Source organism: Taudactylus pleione, unplaced genomic scaffold (genome assembly GCF_031769625.1).
Source record: "Taudactylus pleione unplaced genomic scaffold, aTauple2 ptg000378l, whole genome shotgun sequence".
Classification (NCBI taxonomy): domain Eukaryota; kingdom Metazoa; phylum Chordata; class Amphibia; order Anura; family Myobatrachidae; genus Taudactylus; species Taudactylus pleione.
In genome coordinates this window covers 7,642,214-7,668,163 of record NW_028284779.1, presented here as the reverse complement: position 1 = coordinate 7,668,163, position 25,950 = coordinate 7,642,214, and the positions used below count along the sequence as shown (strand labels likewise).

The 25,950-nt window shown below is 44.4% G+C and overlaps 1 protein-coding gene across 2 annotated transcripts in view; it reads left to right on the top strand.

The window, feature by feature from the left end:
• KIF6 (kinesin family member 6) overlaps positions 1-25,950 on the top strand; it is a 309,007-nt gene that overhangs the window by 47,601 nt on the left and 235,456 nt on the right. The window contains exons 4-5 of one of the 2 annotated variants that reach the window (XM_088445328.1): positions 15,921-16,068; positions 16,268-16,377. The exons of the other annotated variant lie outside the window; for it this stretch is intronic. Of the exons in view, the coding sequence (XP_088301454.1) occupies positions 15,921-16,068; positions 16,268-16,377 (258 nt within the window). The remainder of the gene's footprint in view (positions 1-15,920; positions 16,069-16,267; positions 16,378-25,950) is intronic. 2 annotated transcript variants of the gene reach the window in all.

The following is a 25,950-nucleotide window of genomic DNA, read 5'->3' as shown; positions in this document are numbered from 1 at the left end:
CCTTTCACTATGAGACCAGAGCAAATGTCACCGATCTGTTCAGGGAAGGGGTCTTATAGTAAAAATTTAATAATGCTGCTACATTAAAGACACTGGAAGTAGATTCATTCCCACAGACATTCTGATAAGATCCTCTTATCAATAGTTGCCAACGTGATTGTTTTATAGAACACTGTGACGTGTGGTCTGCAACGGATGCACAGGGCCTGTTTCTCCAGCAGATAACGGGATTAGATCTGGAAATACTTCATGGCCAAGTTAATGTGCTGCTCCTAATTCCGGAAGGCACGTTACCCATGTGATTGGCAAAGCTGAAGGCAGCTACCACCCATCGCTTTATCTCTAGTCATTAATTCCTGGTGTCAATAATGTCAGGCTTTAGCTCTCACAGAGCTCATGAGTCTTAGCTGTCGGACCCCCCACCCTTTTACTAGAGGGGTCATGTATGCCTTTCATATTAGCCTTTCCCATCCAGGACTAATGGGAGGTGATGTTTTTATACCTTTTGGAGACTATTATGTCATACAGAGAGCAGGGACTGGAGAGGATGATTATCGCATACAGTTATATAATAAACCAGCATATAACAAGCCTAGCAGAATTCTTGGCTGCTTAGGCAGGATGATTAGGAATGTAGATTGTTTTTTTTTGTGGACCTCATGGGCAGTTTACTAAAACTCGCTAGATGTAGCCACATACTGGGCTGCGGTTCAGAATCTGGCCCAATGTGCGCAGCCGGACATATCTAGGAGTTATCACCGACCTCCAGGAACATACTGATAACCTAGAGAAGCTGCTGCAACGGTGTAGTGTCTGAATGCAAAGCTTACTATGAACCCGTCATAGTATGTACATCTGGGAGAAGAATAGAAAAGGGGAGACTTAGTTGAAACATTTAAATACATAAAGGGCTTCAACAAGGTTCTAGAAGGGAATATTCTCTGGGAAATTCTAAAAGAAAACCTCTTTTTACTGAAAGGACTGTAGATTCCCAGCAGATGTAGTAAAGGAGAGGGGTATAACGCAGGCCTGTCATGGCAATACACCCTGAAATCTTTTAAGGAAGAAGGGAAAAGTCACTTTTTGGGTACAAAGGGGGTTGTCATAGAGTTTACGACCACTAGTCTCCCTCCGATCTTGGAGTGTGTTCCCATCCTATTACTTTGCACCAGTTTCCCCAGTGCATACTCTAGTAGTCCAGAGTATTGACTTCTCCATGGAAGGGTTAATAGTCCAGGACGCCTCCAGAGCTGAGCCGTCCGCCTTGGTGTACAGTAACATGGACATTACAGGGGCGGGGAACTGATTCATTATATCCACAGACTTTCTATATAAATAATGCAGAGAGCAGTTTCCATCTCTCGCATGATCCTATTTATACACTTTCCTTGCTGAAAAGTGCTCAGAATACTCTCACTCTTCCATGTGAGATCCAGGAAACAGGACATATTCTTAGCTCCGGCTTTAATATAAATGTGTTCTAAATCTGTCACGCTTCATTTAAAGACAATTGGCCTGTGTATGGATTCCTCTGGTGCGGTGCCCTGTTCCGTCACAGCGGCCACAAAGCTGTCAGTGTTCCTTTTCTTCTTTTATTAGTCAAAATCCAGCATATTTGTACTCTCTAATGAGGCTGGGGGGTGTCGGGGCTTTACATGATCTACGGCGAGATGTAGGCTGGCTCTAGTCATCAGCGATTGGGGTTTTGCATCATAGAAAGACTCTAAGTGCGTTTCAGAGACAAATAGGGAGACAATGGCTTGAATCTCTTATTATTTTCTTTGCCAACTTTCTGCTGATTTGACTATTTTTATCCACCATGAGCAGTGCAAACAGACACAGTGTTATTCTTTTGTTTTAATATGTTTCCGCTATAAAATGTACATAGACGTAAGAAGAGATGCCCCAGGTAGACTAGTGGCCAAGCGCTGATTACCCCCATATCAATTCTGCGAGTAAGGCTGTAATTGGGCACAATCTTCATCCATTGATGTTCATTACTTACTATATACTGTCAGGATTCTGGCGCCGGCATGCGGACTGTCGGGATATTGACCGGATCCCATACTGTCCCTTACAGCAAAATGTTGTTTTTGCATTTCTGAGCAGAATCTGTATGGAATTCCCAGATCCTCATAGTCGAAAACAAAAATCATCACTATAATGTTCCACTAAGCTAAGCACATGTCTTTTGCAACAGGTGCAACTGTACAAAACCAACAGCTATAAGCTCACAATGCAAGAAGACAACATTATTCTGTGTATGTGGTGCTAAGTAAGGAGATTCCTATAGGCATCACCAGGTCTTATGTTATGGTAGGAGACTGGGATAGATTCAGTAAGCTGCAGGGTTGTAGCTGCACTCATTTCTTGGTATTACAATAGGTAAAATGACTCTGATATTTGTATGCACCTCTGTACGACATGGTAAAAAAAAAAGCACGGGTTACGTTACTTAATATCCGCAAGGTTCTGAATTAAATCAGCCCCAAAGTATCACTTTATCGCTCCCTCTCCACCCTTATCCTTCTTTCTATCCACCACTCACCCTCTATCAATCCTTCTCCTTCTCTATCCATCCCTCTGCTTCTATCCCCACTATTCTCCCTCTCAATCTGTCCATACCTCTCCTGCCCTCTATCCATACTTCTCCCACCATCCAGCCCTTTCTCTCCATCCACCCCTCTCCCCCTCTATTCATCCCTCTCCCCCTCTATTCATCCCTCTACCCTTCTATTCATCCCTCTACCCTCTATTCATCCCTCTCCCCCTCTGTTCATCCCTCTCCCCCTCTATTCATCCCTCTCCCCCTCTATTCATCCCTCTTCCCTCTATTCATCCCTCTCCCCCTCTATTCATCCCTCTCCCCCTCTATTCATCCCTCTCCCCCTCTATTCATCCCTCTACCCCTCTATTCATCCCTCTACCCTCTATTCATCCCTCTCCCCCACTCTTCATCCCTCTACCCTCTATTCATCCCTCTCCCCCTCTATTCATCCCTCTCCCCCTCTATTCATCCCTCTCCCCCTCTATTTATCCCTCTATCCTCTATTCATTCTGTTCACCCATCTCCATTTATCCTCACCCCTCCATCTCTCTGGCCATCCATCCCCATCTCTTATCAATCCTTCTACTTCTGTACACATTTCTCACACTTCTGTATCCACAACTATCCTGCCCTCCATCCATCCCACTCTCGCTCTATCCACTACCATCTCCCTGTATTCACTCTCCTCTCCCCCTATATCCACCCTCCCCCCCTATTCATCCTTCTTCCCCTCTACTCCTCCCTCTCCCCTCTATTCATCCCTCTACTCCTATATCCTTCCCTCTCCCCCTCTATCTATTCATCCATCCATTCCTCTATCCACTCCTACCTTCTCCACCTATCTACACCCCTCCATTTCTCTGTCCATCCCTCCTCCTGTCTATCCATCCATCTCACTATTTCTGTCCATCTATCTCCTCTATCCACACCCCTTCATCTCTCTGTCCATCCCTCGCCCTCTATATCCACCGTTCTGCTTCTCTCTCCACCTTTCTACCCACAACTATTCTGCTCCACATCCAACCCTCTCTCTCTATCCATTCTTCCCACTGTGGGCCTGATTCAGACCCGCTCTCGAGCGGGTCGATGTTTGGCCACTGCGCCTGCGCACACCGGAGCCTGCACCGACGTGCACATGCGCGAGACCCGGCTAGCGGCGGGCGCTCCGTTGCTCCGGATCTCGCACCAAAATGGGGCGGCTGTCGATTTTGATCGACAGCTTGCTCCGTTTTGGAGGCGTGGCCGGGCGGTGGCTTCACAAACGGAGGTGTTCCCAAGCCAACGTCTGCCGTTTGTGGGCAGCCCCACTGACATCACCAGTGATGTTAGTGAGAGAGCTTCCGGATCTATTAGAGCCAGAAGCTCTCTGGGGCTTGCGGCCACGAGACCCTACCACAAGAGTCTCGTCGCAAGCAAGACCATCGCGACCATCTTCCTGGCCGCTCGCAATAGCTGTGGGTGGTCACCCACAGCTATGCGAGCGGCCAGGAGGCCGCACAAAAAACCCCCAAAAATGCCCTGGTTCAGAGGGAGCGCTCTTTCAGAGCGTCCGACTCTGAATCAGGGCCTGTATCCACTCCTCCCCCTCTTCGACATCCTTTATCTATCCACATCCCTCCTTCTTTCTGTCCACTCCTTTCCCTCTTTATCCATCCTTCTGTTTATATTTCCACCTTTCTCCCACTCTCCGTATCCACGACTATCCTTTCCTCCATCCATCCTTCCACCTCTCTATCCCTCCCTCTCCCTCTTTACACTACTCCCCCCTCTCTGTCCAACTCTCTCTCTTTATTCACACACTCCATCTCTCTTTCCACCCCCCTCTCTGTCCAACTCTCTCTTTATTCACACACTCCATCTCTCTTTTTCCACCCCCCTCTCTGTCCAACTCTCTCTTTATTCACACACTCCATCTCTCTTTCCACCCCCCTCTATCTCTTTCCATTGCTTTTTGTCGTCCCCTCTCTCTATCTTTATCTTCCCCTCTCTCCCCTTCATTCCAGAACTGTACATCCTGACTGGTTAAAAACATTTAAAGCATTTTAGATGTAAATTTCACGTATTTGATTTGATTTCTGTTAGGTTGCAGCCCACCTCAGCCGTCTCTCTGTACTAGCGAATGAGCCCACCTCAGCCGTCTCTCTGTACTAGCGAATGAGCCCACCTCAGCCGTCTCTCTGTACTAGCGAATGAGCCCACCTCAGCCGTCTCTCTGTACTAGCGAATGAGCCCGCCTCAGCCGTCTCTCTGTACTAGCGAATGAGCCCACCTCAGCCATCACTCTGTACTCCCTGGGCCTGATGCATTTGTGATCCCGCATTGCGCACACAGAAGGAAATGCATGTATGTTGCCCTTACATGGAATTGTATGCATGACACAGTGCTCCTGCCCCCTGGCCATACACTGGATCTGCTACTAGTCATACACAAAACAAACTGAAATCGGGGGCTGATACTAAATCATTGTATAAATATGATATCACTGAGAGGTTTTTTTCTATGTCTCACAGTACAACAAAAATCTATATTAAATCAGTAAATGATTAGCGCAAAAACTAACATATATTTATTGTCATCATCAGTGCTGACTTGCACTAGCCTATATTTGCCGCAATGCATACGTCTGAAAATCGATATGTAAAGAACAGAAGGAGGGTGCACTACATCAAAGTTAAAAACAAAAGACATAAAACAATCCTTTAAAAGCAGGTCACTGCAATCACACGTCTCCAGACCACGCTGTGAGCATCCACTTTCAGTTCAGCCACTTTAACCGATCGGTGACGTCACTCCGTCTTAGGTCATTAGTCCAGGCCCCACGCGTTTCTTCGTTCAATATATGTATATAACGCTGCAGTAACCACACTCCCTCCTCATGGTACCGCGTCCAGTGCAGGAGAAACAATCCCATCCTATTGGTTTGTGAACTTCTGTGAGTAGCTTCGCTACCCTGCGTGGTCACTTTTTCCTGCACCTCAGCTGCTCATGAGCGCTGTTGTGCACAGTACCCACTGAGATGTTCAGCTCGTCACCAATATCACTAACTTGAAGCTGTCAGTCCTCATAAATCAGAACTTCAATGCGGCACAAATTGTCATCTGTGGTGACCGTGCTTGGCCGGCAGGAACGTGCAAGATGCTCTCCGCAAGCAGGTGTACGTTCAACTCCACATCATTACTTCAGAGCCCAAGCTATAAGGATCCCTAATTTAGCACCTGCCACCTGGAGAAGGGTTAGGCTGATCTACCATGAGATGAGTGCTCGGAGTGATGCCCATGCCATGCATTATGTTCTATACCAGGGGAGGGGAACCTTTTTTCTGCCGAGGGCCATTTTGATATATATAACATTATTTGCGGGCCCAGTGCAGGCCAGTCCCCCTCCGTGTGATGTCACATGGAGGCGTGGCCACAGTACCGGTGATTACAGCAATGCCCGGAGCATCCTCAGGAGCTGTAAGGGCAGCAGTGTGACCGTCTGAAGCATCCTAAGGACGGTCCAGGCGACACTGCTCCATAGATTCTAGTTGCAGGGTGCCATTCTAGGCACAGATGAGGCTAGCAGAAAAAAGCTCCGAGGGCCAGACCAAATGATTCCGAGGGCCCGATATGGCCCCCGGGCTGGAGGTTCCCCATCCCTGCTCTATACCTTCTTACAAGGCGCAGGACAACGCTTCCCTTCCATATAAGAATGTCATAGAAATCTCTCACCGTACAGAAGAATCTGCTACTGTGTGTCGGTGTAATCCGAGATGGCACACTGCCCTCTGCTGTGGCCATTACTGCTGCCATGATGGTGCATTCGCCACTCAGTCCAATGACCAGGCGTCCGGTGGTGTACCCGCATCAGTGTTCTGCATTCTTACCCCATACACTGACATTATGTATTACTAACCTAATAGATGTCTTTGTTTATGGCACTGTCAAAGTAATGTAATCCATCCATAATGCAATCCATAGCCATTTTCACCGACTTTACCACATGGCTCCACAGTGAGCAGCTCCAGACCTTCTTCTTACATAAGCCTTGTCCGTGTTCTTGGATCCGCTGAAAGAAACATCTGGTGCTCATTGAATTAAGAACCAATTCTACTTGCTCTGCTTATTATTTGATTTGTTTTCATCTGTGATTGTAAGAACTACAGTTACACGGCGGGATCCGTTGTATAATAGCCCAACGCTCTGCATTTACCTTGTCAAGATCAGTCGGATCTTATCTCACACGTCTTCCCCTTCTGGTTTTGCTCACTGGGAATCATGATTGAGCACTCTGTAATGGAAAGTCATGGCCGTGTAACATGCAGTTATTGTATTTTAATAACGGAACAAGTGTCACCTTAGCTGAAAATCACACCCATACAGAGCCTGCAAAATGTAACGTCTCCCCTTTTGTTTCTAATTTTTATTTATTGTATGTATTATTATTATTCACTTACAGGGCACTGCAGTGTTCTGCAAAGTACATAGAACAGTACAGTACAAACATTACAGGATAAAAAGCAATATATGCTGTACATGGCAGTCAATAACAACACAACTATATACGTCTTATAGTGACATACAGTCACTATAATTCCCCTTTCACACTGAATTCCTGGGTCGCACCCGGGATTTTGTACACGGGTCCATCCTGGAGTACCAAAAAATGAGGTTTCTGTATTGTGAAACTGTTAAGGTGCCCACACACATAGCGACATTTTACACGATTTGGCCGATTTCGACGAATCGGGTAAAAAAAGTACAAATCGCGAGTTTATACTCACGAGTACGATGCCGATGCGCGTCCCCGCTCGTCGTATATCGCATCTTCTGATCTGCCGTGCTGTAGGGCAGATTAGTCAATCTGGGATACAATGCATTGGCTGCAAGATAGATCTTTAGTCAGATTGGACATTTTTAACTCCAAATCGTGATCACGACGGCAAGGGAGCTCCCGTGAAAGTTCATGAGGAAATTGGCCATAAAATCGTATCATGAGCACATCGGTATATGTGTGGGCACCTTTATGGAGCATACACACGGTCAGATTTTTCTTCAGATCTGAACGATAACGATTTAAAAAATCGTTCATATCTGAAGGAAAATCTGACATGTCTGAACGATGAACGATGCGTGTTCCCGATGGTCAGATAACGATATCTGACATCTGATGTGTTTGCAGTCAGACTTGAACGATTCCATTCATTTTAATGCAGTCAAAAATTGTTCATAGTTCAAATCGTTCAAATTGTTGGTCAAATCGTTCAGATCGTTCAAATCGTTCAATCGTTCATCTGACAAATCTGACCGTGTGTATGGTCCATTACATTAAGGTTTTGAGGTGACCGCAGATTTAATAAAGAATTGCGCTTCACTGTGATCGCCAGGTAACGTATCAATGAATCAAATTGCGCCAAACATCAGATCTATAAGTTAAATGGCCACAGTTCCCGGGGATTCGTTCAGATGCACACTACCTGAATGCCCGCTGATGGAGCTTGCGTCTGACTTTAAAAGGTCAACCAGATGTGTTCTCTTAACTAATGGAGATTGATTGATTTCTCTTCATTTCCATTCATGTTACATTTTAACACAATCCAATTTTTGTGTCTGTTTCCAATTATTATTCTTATGTATATATATATATTTTTTTTTTACATCTTTCTACCGGATGACCCCCATTGGGCAGTGTGCCAACGACTGTTCTAAAACAATAATCATTAGCTGATCGTCAGTGCTAACAGTCATTTCCACAGATACATACTGTATTAATACTCGTGGTATTCTGCCAAGAAGGAAATCACAGTGCGGCTTCATCTGTCGGCTTATCCTAATGGCACGGAAATTTGTTTGGAAGTCGTTTATGGGCAAAATAATCTGGACTAAAGCTGTTTTATCTCTCTTGTTACATCACGCAACCTTTGTAGGAATTTACACAACAAGATAATGGGCAAAATTTACTAAGCGGCGGGTTCTAAACCTCGGCAGTTTGGCGGCGGTTTTGCTATGCGTAGATTTCCTAAGGCCAAAACCCGCTGCAAAAGCGCCATCAAAACAAATTTTAGAATAGAACATGGCTGTGATTTATAAACCGCCTTCAAACCGCCACCAAACCGCCAGGGATTAGAACCCGCCACCAAACCGCCGGGGTTTAGAACCCGCCGCTTAGTAAGTTTTGCCCAATGCCTCTTATAAAGGGGCAGTAGCTTACGTTGAAGAATACGTGGTTTGGGCACATAACATCTTGTGCATACGCAGTAGGGATTACAGCTTCAATGCTTACTGGGAATGTGTGGTTTAATAGGTCGCGCATGCACAGTTTGGCGATTGGTGCATATTTTGGGAGGCGCACGTGCGCTGTAATAGATCCACATTCATTATAAGGCATGAGCCTTTCACCAGAGCATTACACTTCCGGCGTAGGCAAATTCAAACAAGGTGTTTTGAGTGGTATCTACAGAGTCCGCGCTGCTCCTCCCCTCCACCTACGGACACGCTGGGCCAGGTAGCATGGAGTCTGTGCCCCTTCAGGTGGGACCCATATTGAATTCTTTGGGCTAGTACCCAGGCAGCTATGTACTTATGGACAAGACCTTGGGCTGTGTATATGTGCTGCCTATATGGTTGTGACATTAATTTAAACAGAATTGTTCCCATTGGGCTCCTGTAGCCTGTGAGTGTATGGAGATACTGTAGGGCATATGTACTAAGCCTCGGAGAGGGAGATAAAGTACCAGCCAATCAGCTCCTGACTGTTTCAAACACAGCCTGTGACATGGCAGTTAGGAGCTGATTGGCTGGTACTTTATCACTCTCCACTTTATCAGTCTCCAAGGCTTAGTACATCTCCCCCTGTGTGTGAAGGAGCTGTGTAAATTAGATGGATGTATTTATATATGGTGCGACACATCAAACAAGGAGCTTCTGCTGCTGGTCTATTCTGCATGGATGGGTACAAGAGAGTATACTGATCTATGTTCTCACCAGCTCCTCTACCTCACTCAGAAGGAACTCTGACTCCTAGATACATGCAAACGACACAACTATGTGCAATTATAGTGTGCATGTGCCAATTAAATGATGGATCCATAATTATGGATCTGCCAGAGTCGGCCCTAACCAATTTGATACCCTAGGCAAGATTTTGGCTGGTGCTCGCCCCAACTTTAACCCAGCACCCCTCTCCCAGGACAGCACCCATCACCACAGATCATTTTGGTGCCCTGTGCCAGTAAGAGCATAGGCGCCATAACATAATAGTACCCCCAATTCAAATGACACCACACAGTAGTGCAACCTTATTCACAAGATATGTATTATCCTCACTCTATACACGGCACTGTGTGTCTCCCTGCAGACAGGCTCAGCTTGTTGGACTCCGCAAAGGCCCATTGGAGGAGCTGCTGCGGCTGGGCATGCGCAACAGCCCTCCTCCATCGGCCGTTTTTGATACTGCCCGCTGCCCCCACTGTCTTTTCTCCCCGCTCCTGCCAGCTGTAGGAGCTGCCACTCGATTGGAGCTGGGCTGAAAGCACCGATGATGGTAGGGCAGCCGCAGCAGACAGCTGGCGCCGTCCGCCTGTCCTGGTCCTGCTGCTGCCCGCTGTCAAGCTGAGCCATCCCTAGACTTGGTATGCATGCCCTTAGGCATCCCATATACCAGTGCTGGTGAACCCTGGCACTCCAGCTACTGTGGGACTACATATCCCAGCATGCACTCCCAGAGTTTTGCTATTAGGGAATGTGCTAAAACTGTGGCAGTGCATGCTAGGATATGTAGTCCCACAGCAACTGGAGTGCCAGGGTACGCCACCTCTGCCCTAGGCATTTGCCTATGCCTAGGGCTGGCTCTTGCATCTGCATACTTTAAGTCAGAACCTCAATTCTTTGACACACCTTGGTAGAATCATGTTACACTGTTTCTGGGGTGGAATAATAAGTGCAGACGTATTTAGAGTCTGGAAGGGGGGTGCTCCTTATATGAACCCTATATCGCAGTGTAGAAATAAAACTAGCCTGCATTTGTGGATTACATGCAAAAAGTTTTTTCCTTCATGCAAATAAATGTTATTTTCAACCCTTGCAGCACATGGTATATCCGTAGAGTATGTAAACTTTAATTTCAGAGTTTTGTGACCAGAAACCATTTCAATAAGTAAAGCACACATGTATCATTCACATAATTGTCCAAATAAATGGATTTATGGTGAGTTAGTTACATAGTTGTGTTCAACGGGAGAGAGCTGGCAGGAGTCGGCGGAAACCATAAATACATTGTACTGTATATATTTATATGCTGATTCCATCATTACAGTACATTGGTTTTGTGTCTGATTCCGCTGTATTGCAGCTGCGATGTACTCAGTGATCTATCTCCAGCCCAGCTGCCCTCCTATCATTTATACAGCTGAAATGTGTTTCACATTATTTATTTTTAGTTACATTTAAATTTCAACAAATATATAGGTCTAAATTTATACATCATAAATCCCCTTGTCTGGGTTCATCATTCTGTGCAGCTTTAGTGCACTGTTATTTTCTGGGGTGATAGTAGAAATATCCTTTAGTGATCTGTAAAGGTGATTCAGGATTTAGAATAGACGGTAAAGAGGCATATACACTAGACCATAAAAGTGGACAATAACGATATCGTTCATATCGTCCAACGTGCGATGGAGGATGCGCGCACCCGCAGGTCGTCCACGATGTCCGTTGTCGTCCGAACATGCAGGTCAGTCTGACAATATGGTCAGGAACTGTATGTTCGGGAAGTGCAGGGTGATGTCACTGAACGATATTATTAACAATATCGTTCAGTGTGTATGCTCAATGCCGTTTGCCCGGGAGATCATGGCCAAACACTAACGATATCGCTCACGGATCATATTATCTAGTGTGTATGCCCTTTAAGATGAGGAGCCTTACAAACACTTACAATACTTGGAGGGAATGTACATCATTCTAATATATCATTTATAGTAATCAGTTATCCCATATTTATTCAATGTTAATCCCGGGACAGGTACAAAGTGATGTTTTTATCACATGTTTGGCCAAAAATGCATACCCATCCATCCCGTCAAGGTGAACCTCATCAGATGGGTCCCTAACAACCTTAATACAAACACATTATATCAATTTATTGAGGAATTACCTATAATTGTGTCCATATTTGTTATAGAAAAAGTACTGCGCTTAGTTGAGGAATTTTCGTTAGCTGCTCCTTGTAAAAGGAAAAAGAGCGCTTGTTGCTGAATATTGTGGATGTGTCTAAGATACTGTTTTTATGTAATACTTTATACGTATCAGGTGGGAGCTGAAAATGAGTGTCAAAGAAAAATAAATACAGAATATACATGAGGCAGGATAAAACTAAAGAAAAAATGAAGTATATAAAGTTAAGTTTTATCTTACTTTATATACTTTTTTTTTTCCTTAATTTTTTCTTTAGTTTTATCCTGCCTCATGTATATTGTTTAATTATTTTTCTTTGACACTCATTTTCAACTCCCACCTGATATGTATAAAATATTGCATAATTAAAAACAGTATCTTACACACATCCACAATATTCAGCAACAAGCGCTCTTTTTCATTCATATCTACTTCAATAGTGCCCATATGTAGACAGCAATGTAATAACCTGTACTAATTACAGTCTCAGGAGGGTGCAAGCAGAAATCTTCAATTGAATAGCTCCAGGAACTCCTTCCCAGAGTTATATACAACATCGCACTGAATTGAATTGCCTTCAATAGGAGGTGCTACCATGCTTAAACTTGTAGTTCCATGCAGAAAAAAAGAAAATGCAGGTGCACACTCTAAGCACTTAAGGGTATATTTACTAAAGGTCGATTTATAATCGATTTAAAAATCAAAATAGAACGACATCGATGTTGTTTTTCTGAGGCTAAATCACACATTTACTAACAGACAATTTTTTAATTGTTTTTTTAATAAATGTGTTATTTAGCCCAAGAAACACAACATTGATTTTCAATGATTTTTAAATCGATTAAAATCAACCATTAGTAAATATAACCCTAAGAATACTGAAGCAATTATGATAAACTTTCCAATTAACATGGAGTATAAATAAGGTTCTTAGCACATGTTGGACCAAAATTTGTGTTCATCTACCACGTTTAGGTGGACCCATCTGATGAGGTCCACCTTGACATGGTAGATGGGCATACCAAACATGTGCCAAGAACCTTATGACTACTCCATGTTAATTGGAAAGTTTATCATAAGTGTTTTTATTCTAAGTATACTTAGCACCTTCATGCATTGGTACTAGTCTCAGCATGGTAGCACATCTTATGTTTAAAAGTTAAGGTGTGCAGTCCAGCCTACCCTCACATTTTTTTTTATTTTTTTTATTTTTTTTACAATGTTTGTGGTCTCAAGCCAAGCATCCGAGCCTGCAGCTGTGCTGTACTAGATGTTTGCTGTATTGATGGATACTGATTTGCTGGTCCCTTTGTTTTGTTCAATAATACTTTTCTAAACGCATTCACCATCCACAGAGTGATTTGGCAGAATGGTCTGTACAGAGACAAGATCTAAGAGCTGATTCTGAGTCTGACCGAGTGTGGGTCCGAATGTGCAAGGACTGAGATGCCCACACGCAGCATCGAAACTTGCACCAGCCCAATGGCAGATGCAATTTCTCTGTCTGAGTAAGGCCTCCAATGTGAGTGCTTCGGGTCCATGTATGCAACCGACCTTGTCAGCCAACCCATGTTACCTTCCAGTCACCGTCCAGGAACGACCCTTACATTTCTGCAATGTGCATCAAATTTGAAGTTGAGTACGGGATGCTGCCGGTGCTCGGGATCTCGGCGGTCAAAATCCCGACGCCAGCATCCCAACAGGGTTAAGATACCGAGAGCTATCTTAATCCTTCTCCTACCCTACCCAAAAATTTAATCCTCCCTCCCCGCATCCTAAACCTAACCTTCCTCCCTACTGCCTAAACCTAACTACCCCCCACAGTACCTAACCCTAACCCTTCCCCCCTAGTGCCTAACCTTACCCCCCCTTAGTCCCATGTCACTAACCCTGCCCCTCCTTAGTGCCTAACCATAACTCCATCCCAACCCTTCCCTTAACCCCAATACTTACCATCGGGATGCCGGTACCGGGATTTTGACAGGTATCGGGATTCCAGTGCCAGCATTCAATGCGCTGGAATCCTGGCGGTCGGTATTCTGACCGCATCCCTAAATTTGTGCTACAACTCTGTACAAACAATATCGTACATAGCGTGTACATCCCTTATCGGTTACCTTAAAAAGATATGGCCAATTTTGTCCCATTTGTCAGATAAACAAACTGTCAACTGATATGTGTCATCAGATTAACTTCAACTATCTTATCTTGATCAAATCATCAACAGTTGGGGTTAAAAAGTTTTACATTTTTATCAAATAATTTTCAAGTCAAGCACATTGGTCATTTCAGCTTAAATAAAAATGTCTAGTGCTGCTTTGTATCGGTGTATTCCCATGAACTACATGTGTATGGCGCCCTAAACACAATGAGCCTCCTTAGGAAGCACTGGGCAAAGCGCATAAAGCTATTTGTTTATATTTAAAATAATCATTTTGCACAACGAGATGGCAGCACTGTTCAGCTGCCTGAGGAAGTGGCTGGCTGCTGTGAAACGCGTTGCAACTGAAGTGAGATTTTTAACCTTTTTCTATGCTTTATTTTTTAGGTATATCAATTATTATGTCCTATTTTATCATATGATGCAGTTGTAATTTTTTTTTTTAAATAATAATTTAAGTTTTTCATTCATTATTGTCTGCGTCAGCGAAAAATGTTATGCAATCGTTTATCCAGGACAGTAGTTTTATGTTTTTTGATGCCATTAATGAATAAAAATGAACTAATTATATACATTTATACTTGGTCACTCTCTTTTGGTCATATAGCTCACTGTGTGAGTACCAGATTGATCATTATATTGGATGGAGCTGAGACAATTTTCAGGACAGTCCCAGAACACTGTATAGTGCTCCTTTTAGAAGACTAATACCCATTTCAGACATAAACCCCGGCTTTAACCCGGCTGAGAACCCTTGACACTAAACACAGGTTGAAGTACTTTACCCCTTTCACATCTGGGTGATGGTTCCGCGTTATTCCCAGGTCATCAACCTTCACACGGGATCCAGGTCTTCCAGTGACCCGGGTATTCTGTCTAATAGTGGACGCTTGTAGATGATGTCATTTCCAAGCGCTACTGTGCCCGCCAATCAAGTCTTTTTAGGCATGACTCGGGTCATCAAGACCTGGATTATGCCTTTAAGACAGGGGTGGGGAACCTTTTTTCTGCCGAGGGCCATTTTGATACATATAAAATCATTAGCGGGCCGGGTGCAGACCATGCCCCCTCAGTGTGACATCACACAGGGGCGGGGCCACAATCGCCGGTGATTACAGCAATGCCCGGAGCATCCTGAGGACGCTCCGGGGAACTGTAAGGGCAGCAGTGTGACCGTCTAAAGCATCCGACGGACGCTCCTGGTGGCATTGCTGCATAGATTTTGGCTGCAGGATGCCATTCTAGGCACCCCGCTAGCCAGATGAGGTTCCTCATCCCTGCTTTAAGACATAAGCTAGGGCACTAACCCAGCTTGCAAGTCCCGGGAATAACCCTGGTCGATTGTAGGACCTGGGACTCTGACCTGGGTTTCTGTACAGACATAACCAAGACCCGGGTTGATGTGTGTGCGCAGGGAAAAAAATACTGGTTTTTGGCGTATGTCTGAAAGGGGTATAAGGGACAGTCTGGTCACAGACATTTTATCAGGTTATAACTAGGGATGTGCAGGCTCGGATAGGTTCGAGTTTGCACGTGGAGTTCGGATTTTTCCCTCCAAAAAAACGGAACTCAGAAAGAGGCAAAACGTCATCTTGCATGGACGAACATCATCATTCCTGGACAAAAGTCCAGGAATGATGATGTTTGTCCATGCAAGATGACGTTTTGCCTCTTTCTGAGTTCCGTTTTTTTGGAGGGAAAAATCCGAACTCCACGTGCAAACTCGAACCTATCCGAGCCTGCACATCCCTAGTTATAACCAATATTGTTGCTATACCTGCCTCCAGCACATGAGATATTCCTATTTTTTCCTGCTATTCTATGGGGTTGGATGGGGATCAAAGTGCTCTTCTTAGGTTGCAGGAGTAAGGGTATCCTGTTGGGTGCCGCACAGACTTCCCCCAGTCCCTTTAGTCAAGAAAACAGCCTCCTTCACTGTGTCCACTTTAATCTCTCCGTGCAATGTAACATATCCAAAGTTATATACTTGTGATTGTCGTGTCTCACCTTATAAATCCGCCACACGGTGTAACTGACGGAAATCTGTGCGTCCTTGCAGTGTTCTTACCGGCTACAATGGCACCATATTTGCTTATGGACAGACTGGCAGTGGCAAAACGTTTACCATCACCGGAGGAGCCGAGCGTTACAGCGACAGAGGGATCATCCCCAGGATACTGTCCTTCATGTTTGAGCAGTTTCAGAAGGTATTTACTCTTTTTCTTGAGTTGTACATTCAGCGAGCCTTAGTTCTGAGGGTTGCATGTGGGATGTAGGGTTGACTGTGTGCAAGTGCGTTATATTTGTGGAATTGAGACAATATGGACATGCAGCGTCCTTTGTATGCTTATCTCATACTGCCTCCCTCCCTCCTTCCTTCCTTCCTTCCTTCCTTCCTTCCTTCAGGACAGCAGTAAAGTCTACACCATCCACATCTCCTACCTAGAAATATACAACGAGTGCGGCTACGATCTGCTCGATCCGAGACACGAAGCCTCCAAGCTGGAAGATCTCCCGTAAGTTTTATAACAGAGAACTTGCCTATGACCATTTAAAGTTTAAATATACCTAAACATTTAAGCACGAAGGACACAGTATTATACTTACGCTTTATACTGTGTGTTACACTGTTTTGTACTTCTCCATTACGAACAAATAAAGTTACATCCCACAGCCTTGAATTAGATAAAGGGCAAAAAGCTCAAATGGTAAAGCATAGCACACCAACAACACTCTAGGGTATAAATGCACAAATCCTTACATTATATATTATGGACACATCATTTCCTTTAATACCCATATTTACACACACATATTTTTGACCATAATTGAAACATATGTAGACACAAATAGACGTAGAGAATAATGCTGTACATATACACACTGTGTGTGAGCAGGCGTGCTCTCTCATCCTGTTGGTTACCAGTTCTGTTCGGTTTGTCAGCTCGGGGATGGGTACGGGATGCCAGGACTCGGGATTCCTGCGGTCAAAATCCCGACGACTGCATCCCAACAGGGTTAGGATAACACATGTCGGTAGGTTTCCTAACCGTCCCCTCTCTAACCCTGCCTCCCCGGTGTGTGAACCTAACCTCCCCCCTAGTGCCTAACCCTAACCTCCCTCTCCCTAAACTCTAAACCTAACCCTCCCCCCTCTAGTGCCTAACCCTCCCCCTAGTACTTAATCCATAACCATAACCCTCCCCCCAACCCCGCTACTTACCTTTGGGATGCTGGCGCCGGTATTCTCCTGTGCCGGATCCCGTCAGCTGGCAAACTTTTGTTACTGATGACTCCCTCCTGTCTTCCACCTACTGCTGCCAATTTGGGGGGGGGGGTATAGCTGCCACCCCAAGGCTCCTTAAATGGCACCTGGAACTGTTTACTCCTTTTAATTATTACACTTAAGTTGGTGGCTGGGTTACTCATCCCCTGTACAGGGAAGAGCTCAACCATCTGTCCTCACACTACTGGGCCTGGCCTGGGAGATTTTGTCTTCTGTAATAGGCCCCAGGGGACACCTAAACAGTATCAATAGTTTCTTTTGGGGTCAGAGCCTTAATAATCTAATTTCATGTCACATTGTATTGTGAAAGCACCGCAGCAGCTGGGATTTCTCAGTCTCATGGTGCCCACACACATACCAATGTCCTCACGATACGATTTTATGGCCAATTCCCTCATGAACTTTCACGGGAGCTCCCTTGCCGTCATGATCACGATTTTGGAAAAAAGACACCCAATCTGTCTTACGATCTCACGATCTATCGGATCGTACGCATCGTGAGATTGGCCATAACAAATCGTGAGTTTAAAAAATAAAATAAAACAGGCTCTTGACTTTTGGTGGGAAATTTAAATAGCCATAACAATGGGAGGGGCTATCTAGGTATTATAAACAGCAGGCACCCTAAACTCTGTGTACATTCTGCTCTGCTACTAGATGAGGCTAGGTGTATTCCTGCTGAATCCTGTACATTGCTACTGTGCTCTTTGTATTTGGCTTGCCTTTTACAAAGTTTATTCTACCTGCAAGTGTGTGCTACCTACCTGCTTTCTATCCTGTTCCTGAATTCTGTACTGATGCGTCCCTATCAGTATAGAGTGTTGGTCGCTGAAGCTGGGGTCCGGGAGATTAGGATGAGGGCCCAGCGAAGAAGGACGAGAGCACGCTGGACCAAGGAGTGGCTGCTACAAAGGGATACACGCTGTCACATGTCCCTGCTGATGGAGATCAAGGAGAACAACCCCGGAGGACTATCGGAACTACCTGCGCATGGATGACGGATGACGCCAGCTTCCAAGAATTGCTGCATCTGGTGACCCCCCACATCCAGAGACAGGACAAGGTGGCGGAGGGCAATCCCTGCTGAAGACAGACTGGTGGCTACCCTAAGGTACCTGGCTACAGGAAGGTCACTGGAAGACCTAAAGTTTGGGACACTCATCTCACCTCAGTCCTTGGGCGTCATCATTCCGGAGACCTGCAAAGCCATCGTAAAAGTGCTACAGTACCAGTATTGCAAGGTAAGTTAAAAAAAAACACCACACATTGTTTTCTTGTGTAAAGAAAAACATTTTTTTTATTTTTTACTCAACATAAAGCAAAAAATAGCCTTCATTTAGTACAATGTGCACTGACCTGCAGGCAACTGAAAGTGTGCACTAAACTGTGTGCAATATCCTTTTTTTATAACAATTTTCCAAAAGAACATTATAACCAAATTTTATGAATCCCAATAGGTAGCCGGCTGTATGTGATAGGGTGGGTCAGATGCCAGTTTGAACAGGCCAATACACATATGGCACAAGTATACATTGTGGCTCGGCTTCCAGCAATGTGTACTTGTGCCATGTGCGTAGTGACCTTGTCCAAATGGCGTCATCACCACCCTATACCATGCAGCAAGCACCTATTAGAAATCATAAAATTTGGTGATATTAAAAGCAAGAAAAAATTTACATCTCTGTATATTGGGGCGACTCATCTGCTGCATCCAGCAGAGCATTATACAAGGTGGTGCTTGGTGGGGGAGTAATATCTAACTGGGCAGGGGGGGGGACGGACATACCTATTTGGGGCAGGAGAAAATAGCATTGGATCTGCAATGTATGTAGAATTTGTTAGATTTTTGGTCATACAGCGACTCAACAGGTCGTGGGTTAACCTTAAAAAATTTCTTTGGATATCTGTATCCAGATTTCTCAATGTGCTGTTCACATGAGCTGTGAAATCATCTATTGCATCTGGGGGTTTCTGCAGCAGCCGTTCTGCGTTTTGTAAAAAAATGGTCCTCTCGTTCAGTAAAATTCTCCTTTCTGCCTTGTTTTTTTTTCTTTTTTTGGGGTTGTTGAGAAGATGAGGGTCCAGGTGGAAGTGGAGTTTCCACTTGTGTGCTATTCTCCGGATCACTGTCACCACCGAGCAGACTGAGCTCCGGTGTGGATGCTAAATCAGGGTCTTGGGTAGGAGTCTATATAGGGAAAAAAGATATAAAAAAATTATAGTCATGTTTTAACCCCTTTTTTACTATTTTTACAGTTTCCTAACACAGTGGAGGAGTGGACCAGCATCGCGGAAGATTTTGAACAACGTTGGAATTTCCCTAACTGCGGAGGAGCCATCGATGGGAAACACATCCGCATCAACCCACCTGCCAACACCGGATCATACTACTACAACTACAAAGGATTCTTCAGCATCGTTTTCATGGCAGTGGTGAATGCCAACTACGAATTTCTGTTTGTGGATGTCGGCAAGAATGGCCGTGCTTCGGATGGTGGGTCCTTCAAAAAGATTGCTTTCTACCAGAGACTCGCCAACAAAACCCTCAACTTGCCCTCACTGGACCAGACAAAGCACGGCCTAAATTACGTTTTCGTTGCAGACGAGGCTTTTGCATTACATGAACATGTGATGAAGCCATTTGCACACAGGGGCCTGACCAGAGAGAAAAGGATCTACAACTACCGTCTATCCCGGGCACGGCGCATTGTGGAAAATGCGTTTGGAATAATGAGCAACCGCTTCCACATTTTCCACACCACCATCAATCTACATGTGGAGAAAATAGACTGGGTCGTGATGGCGTGCTGTGTGCTGCACAACTTTCTGCGAAGAAAATCTACTCAACGAGGACCAGTCCCAGCTAGACCAGAAGATGTAGGACCCCTAGAGGACATTGAACATTTGACATCTGTGTCTGCACCACCAATTACAACAGCATCCACTGCACGTGCCAAAGAAGTGAGGGAGGAGTACATGACCTATTTCAATGGACCAGGTGCTGTACCATGGCAGGAGGACTGTCTGTGAACTACTGACTAAATTGGACATTTGGGATTTAATAACAAAAACATTAAGGACTTTGGTTTAAACTGTGTCACTACTTACCAAGACTTCTGCAACCTCCTCATCTCCCTCACACTCAGACATCAAGATGATTGATTCCCTTTGAGGCTCTTGTTCACTGATGAATGACATCATTTGGTAGTACCACAGCGCAGGAGTATATATTTCATCTGTGGCCGCTCCTGATTTTTTGGAGTCATCCACCTTCTTTTTTTCTTTGATGTACACTGTCCTGAGATTTTGAATCTTTTGCCGTACAATTTTCAGGTCTGCATCAGATATGTATTTTTTCGTATACACCAAAAGTTCCTCTAGTGCGGCCAACTTGTGCGTCGTTGTGGTAGAACTACAGATCCCAGGATGCCCTAAAAACAGTTTCAAAGGTGGGTGGCAGGTCATCCTGGGATCTGTAGTTCCACAATAGCTGGAGACCGAAAGGTAGAAGTCCGCCAGCTTTAAATAATGTGTGTTTTTAAATGTAATGTATGGTGATTTTTTTGTAAAATACGTGTTTATTTATTTATTTTTGTTATATTACATACATTGGTGTGCAGTGGGAGCTTGATGCATGACCCAGCCACCGCCCGCCTCAATACGGCGGGCGGTGGCTGGGTCATGCATTTATTACCTGGGGGCACACATTGATGGGCAGTGGGGGAGCTTAATGCATGACCCAGCCACCGCCCGCCTCAATACGGCGGGCGGTGGCTGGGTCATGCATTTATTACCTGGGGGCACACATTGGTGGGCAGTGGGGAGCACATATTGGTGGTCAGTGTGGTTGCATTTAAACTGTACAAATAGTCACCAAATATCCAACAAAACAAGACTTCAGTGTGCAGGCTCCCAAAGTGTGACTGTCTTGCTCCATACACGATGCTGCACAAGATGGCGATGGGGCGTGTCCAGGCTTCTGTCAGTCAAATTCCGCATTGTGTGATGAATCGTACGATTCATCGTGAGGAAAAAAACCCTCACGATCGGCTTCCATCGTGTTCATGGTTGGCTAATCTGCCCTACAGCACGGCAGATCAGAAGATGCGATATACGACGAGCGGGGACGCGCATCGGTATCGTGCTCGTGAGTATAAACTCATGATTTGTACTTTTTTTACCCGATTCGTCGTCACGATTCATCGTAATCGGCCAAATCGTGTAAAATGTCGCTATGTGTGTGGGCACCTTTAGACAGGACAGCGGTGTAGCTCTCAACACTGTTGAAGTATTTGCTATTGTCATTACCAAACATTCCTCTTTCTGCCGCAGCTCACACGGCTTTGGTGCTTTTACCCGCCGGCAGCTAAATACTGCCGGCTCCTTTTCTCAGCCTCATTGACGTGTTCCAGCCATTGCTGCCCAGAGCTGCTGTGAGGGGCCCATCCCATCCGCTGGACCTGGGTGTGGGTTCTCTCATTCTAAGCACACTTTATTTGAATACGTTTTATAGTACATTGGGTACAGACACACTACGCCGGCATCATCACTGAATACTGTAAATCTTTTCCTGCATAATATACAGAAGGGGAATGAGGGGAACTTGGCCACGTAGATATATACATGCACAAACACAAATATACATACATATACACAAGCTAACAAACATGTAGTCACCTGTTTGGCAGGAAGAACATCCTGGACTGCAGGTATTCCTGATGGGTAAGTTGAGGTTATGTATCAAGCATTGAAAAGAGTGGGGAAGTGAACCCATGGAAGCGTTGCCCTTTGCAACCAACCAGGTTCTGCCTTTCTATTAATAGAATGTACCAGATGAATGCTACCTCAAAGCTGAATGGTTGCTAAGGTCAACTTCACTGGTCCACTTCTTTGCTCTATATACACTGCTTTATAAATCAACCCCAGTTGTTCGTTACATGGAGATGCTGTCTGGAGCAGACACAATAGAACACTATGAGCGTGTGGTGTTACAGCACATGGCAGGACACATCAGCAGGCAGGCACCCCACACACAGCAGAGGTACAACACTAGTACTGAGAAATAGATTTCAATCATGTTAGTAACAAAATATTGGGTAAGAGAGAAGCAAAATAAAAATAGAAAATCAGCACAAGCCAGAGAGTAATCGGCTGCCGGGAAGTGTGATGGGCCCCAGGGGACCCCTAACCAGGATCTGAGCCTTAATAATCTGATTTTGTATCACATAGTATTGTGAAAGCACCGCAGCAGCTGGGATTCCTCAGTCTCAGACAGGACAGCGATGTAGCTCTCAGCACTGTTATATTAATGTGTATTCGCTATTATCATGAGTTTTACATTTTATAACTGGACACTTTCTGTTGCTTCTTTATATTAAAATGTGTGATCTTTGCGCCTGATTCCGCAGCGGATGCAATGCCGATATTTACGCAGATCGCGCGGTTATTCCTTCGCAATTGCTTTGAGATTATGTACGCACAGAAGATCCATTCACAAAGCGTGTGTCACATGGTCAGCGTTTAGGGGAGATAACAGGTGTGGTTTAGGTACACGCAGGCGCGTCTGACCGTTTCATGGGCGTACATAAATCAGCCACTGCGATTGCATTTGCAGCATGAGACCTCTCTGTGCGCGATGAGAGCTGCAGTGCTTGCGGCTGGTCAGACTTGCCGTACATGCTGCTTGATGTGCGTCGATGGTACAGTTGTTTAGGCAGGAGTGCGACATTGGACGGATATGAGAAAGCAGCACTGGGCGTCTTTATGCCGGATGAGCTTTGGCAGGCATTAGCATATTTTCGCATTTGCGTTCCATGCAAAATCGCAGCTGTAATCGCATTAGCGTACTCTGCTGAATCAGGCCCTTTGTTTGTTAAAGTGTATATAATGGGTATTTCTCTTCTATCTGTGGCTGCATAAACATAGTTACTCCATGACTGAGAGTGCAGTATATAATACTATGCACAAGTCTCCTCAAGCAATGCAATGTTTTCCCTGGTAGGTGGTTTCCTAGGGAAATCCGGTCTGGGGTATTTTTTCTTTATATATTATCTTCATTTGCAGGATTCTAGACTGCTTTGGGCCATTTGAGATACCTCATTTATATTTACATAAGTGCCATATGGGCATCCTGGCACGTGCGTGGTGAATGTACGTTTGTATGGTTTAGTACATTTTCCATAGTCCGGTCAGATGCATTGGAGAGAGAACTTACTGGCACTGTTAGATCAGAGATGCTGAGATTCTCTAACGTGACATTTAATACTCTATAACGGACTGCCCCCTGGTTAGTACTTTATAATGGACTGCCCCCTGGTTAGTACTTTATAACGGACTGCCCCCTGGTTAGTACTTTATAACGGACTGCCCCCTGGTTAGTACTTTATAACGGACTGCCCCCTGGTTAGTACTTTATAACGGACTGCCCCCTGGTTAGTACTTTATAACGGACTGCCCCACTACATACTTCAATACTTTGTATACATACTTGATTCATCAGAGTTTTAGACCTTGATCCCCGGCTTTAGGCTTTGCTATACAGTGATGAGAATTACAGACAGTACAAGGTCCGAGTGTCTGGTCACTGAGATGAGCAGCAGATAACCAGCTGAAGAGAAAACTCCCATCTATTACAGCTGGGTTTCCAACGTAATTGGTGTTTTGAGTGTAGTGAAAGCTGTAAAAAACCACAAAATATAGCATGCTTAAGGCATAAATATATGAGGGAAGAAATCCTATCACTAAATAAAATCCTGGGCACTGAGAGAATATTCAGGCCATCATATTCATATTTACTGGTCAGCATATTTTACATACACTGACCAGCATGTACATACCCACCCAGCATAGTCATATTTTGCATACACTGACCAGCATGTACATACCCACCCTCTATAGTCATATTTTGCATACACTGACCAGCATGTACATACCCACCCTCTATAGTCATATTTTGCATACACTGACCAGCATGTACGTACCCACCCTCTATAGTCATATTTTACATACACTGACCAGCATGTACATACCCACCCTCTATAATCAAATTTTACATACACTGACCAGCATGTACATACCCACCCTCTATAGTCATATTTTACATACACTGACCAGCATGTACATACCCACCCTCTATAGTCATATTTTGCATACACTGACCAGCATGTACATACCCACCCTCTATAGTCATATTTTACATACACTGACCAGCATGTACATACCCACCCTCTATAGTCATATTTTGCATACACTGACCAGCATGTACATACCCACCCTCTATAGTCATATTTTGCATACACTGACCAGCATGTACATACCCACCCTCTATAGTCATATTTTACATACACTGACCAGCATGTACATACCCACCCTCTATAGTCATATTTTACATACACTGACCAGCATGTACATACCCACCCTCTATAGTCATATTTTACATACACTGACCACCATGTACATACCCACCCTCTATAGTCATATTTTACATACACTGACCAGCATGTACATACCCACCCTCTATAGTCATATTTTACATACACTGACCAGCATGTACATACCCACCCTCTATAGTCATATTTTACATACACTGACCAGCATGTACATACCCACCCAGCATAGTCATATTTTACATACACTGACCAGCATGTACATACCCACCCTCTATAGTCATATTTTGCATACACTGACCAGCATGTACATACCCACCCTCTATAGTCATATTTTGCATACACTGACCAGCATGTACATACCCACCCAGCATAGTCATATTTTACATACACTGACCAGCATGTACATACCCACCCTCTATAGTCATATTTTGCATACACTGACCAGCATGTACATACCCACCCTCTATAGTCATATTTTACATACACTGACCAGCATGTACATACCCACCCTCTATAGTCATATTTTACATACACTGACCAGCATGTACATACCCACCCTCTATAGTCATATTTTACATACACTGACCAGCATGTACATACCCACCCTCTATAGTCATATTTTGCATACACTGACCAGCATGTACATACCCACCCTCTATAGTCATATTTTACATACACTGACCAGCATGTACATACCCACCCTCTATAGTCATATTTTACATACACTGACCAGCATGTACATACCCACCCTCTATAGTCATATTTTTCATACACTGACCAGCATGTACATACCCACCCTCTATAGTAATATTTTACATACACTGACCAGCATGTACATACCCACCCTTTATAGTCATATTTTACATACACTGACCAGCATGTACATACCCACCCTCTATAGTCATATTTTGCATACACTGACCAGCATGTACATACCCACCCTCTATAGTCATATTTTGCATACACTGACCAGCATGTACATACCCACCCTCTATAGTCATATTTTACATACACTGACCAGCATGTACATACCCACCCTCTATAGTCATATTTTACATACACTGACCAGCATGTACATACCCACCCTCTATAGTCATATTTTACATACACTGACCAGCATGTACATACCCACCCTCTATAGTCATATTTTACATACACTGACCAGCATGTACATACCCACCCTCTATAGTCATATTTTACATACACTGACCAGCATGTACATACCCACCCTCTATAGTCATATTTTTCATACACTGACCAGCATGTACATACCCACCCTCTATAGTAATATTTTACATACACTGACCAGCATGTACATACCCACCCTTTATAGTCATATTTTACATACATTGACCAGCATGTACATACCCACCCTCTATAGTCATATTTTGCATACACTGACCAGCATGTACATA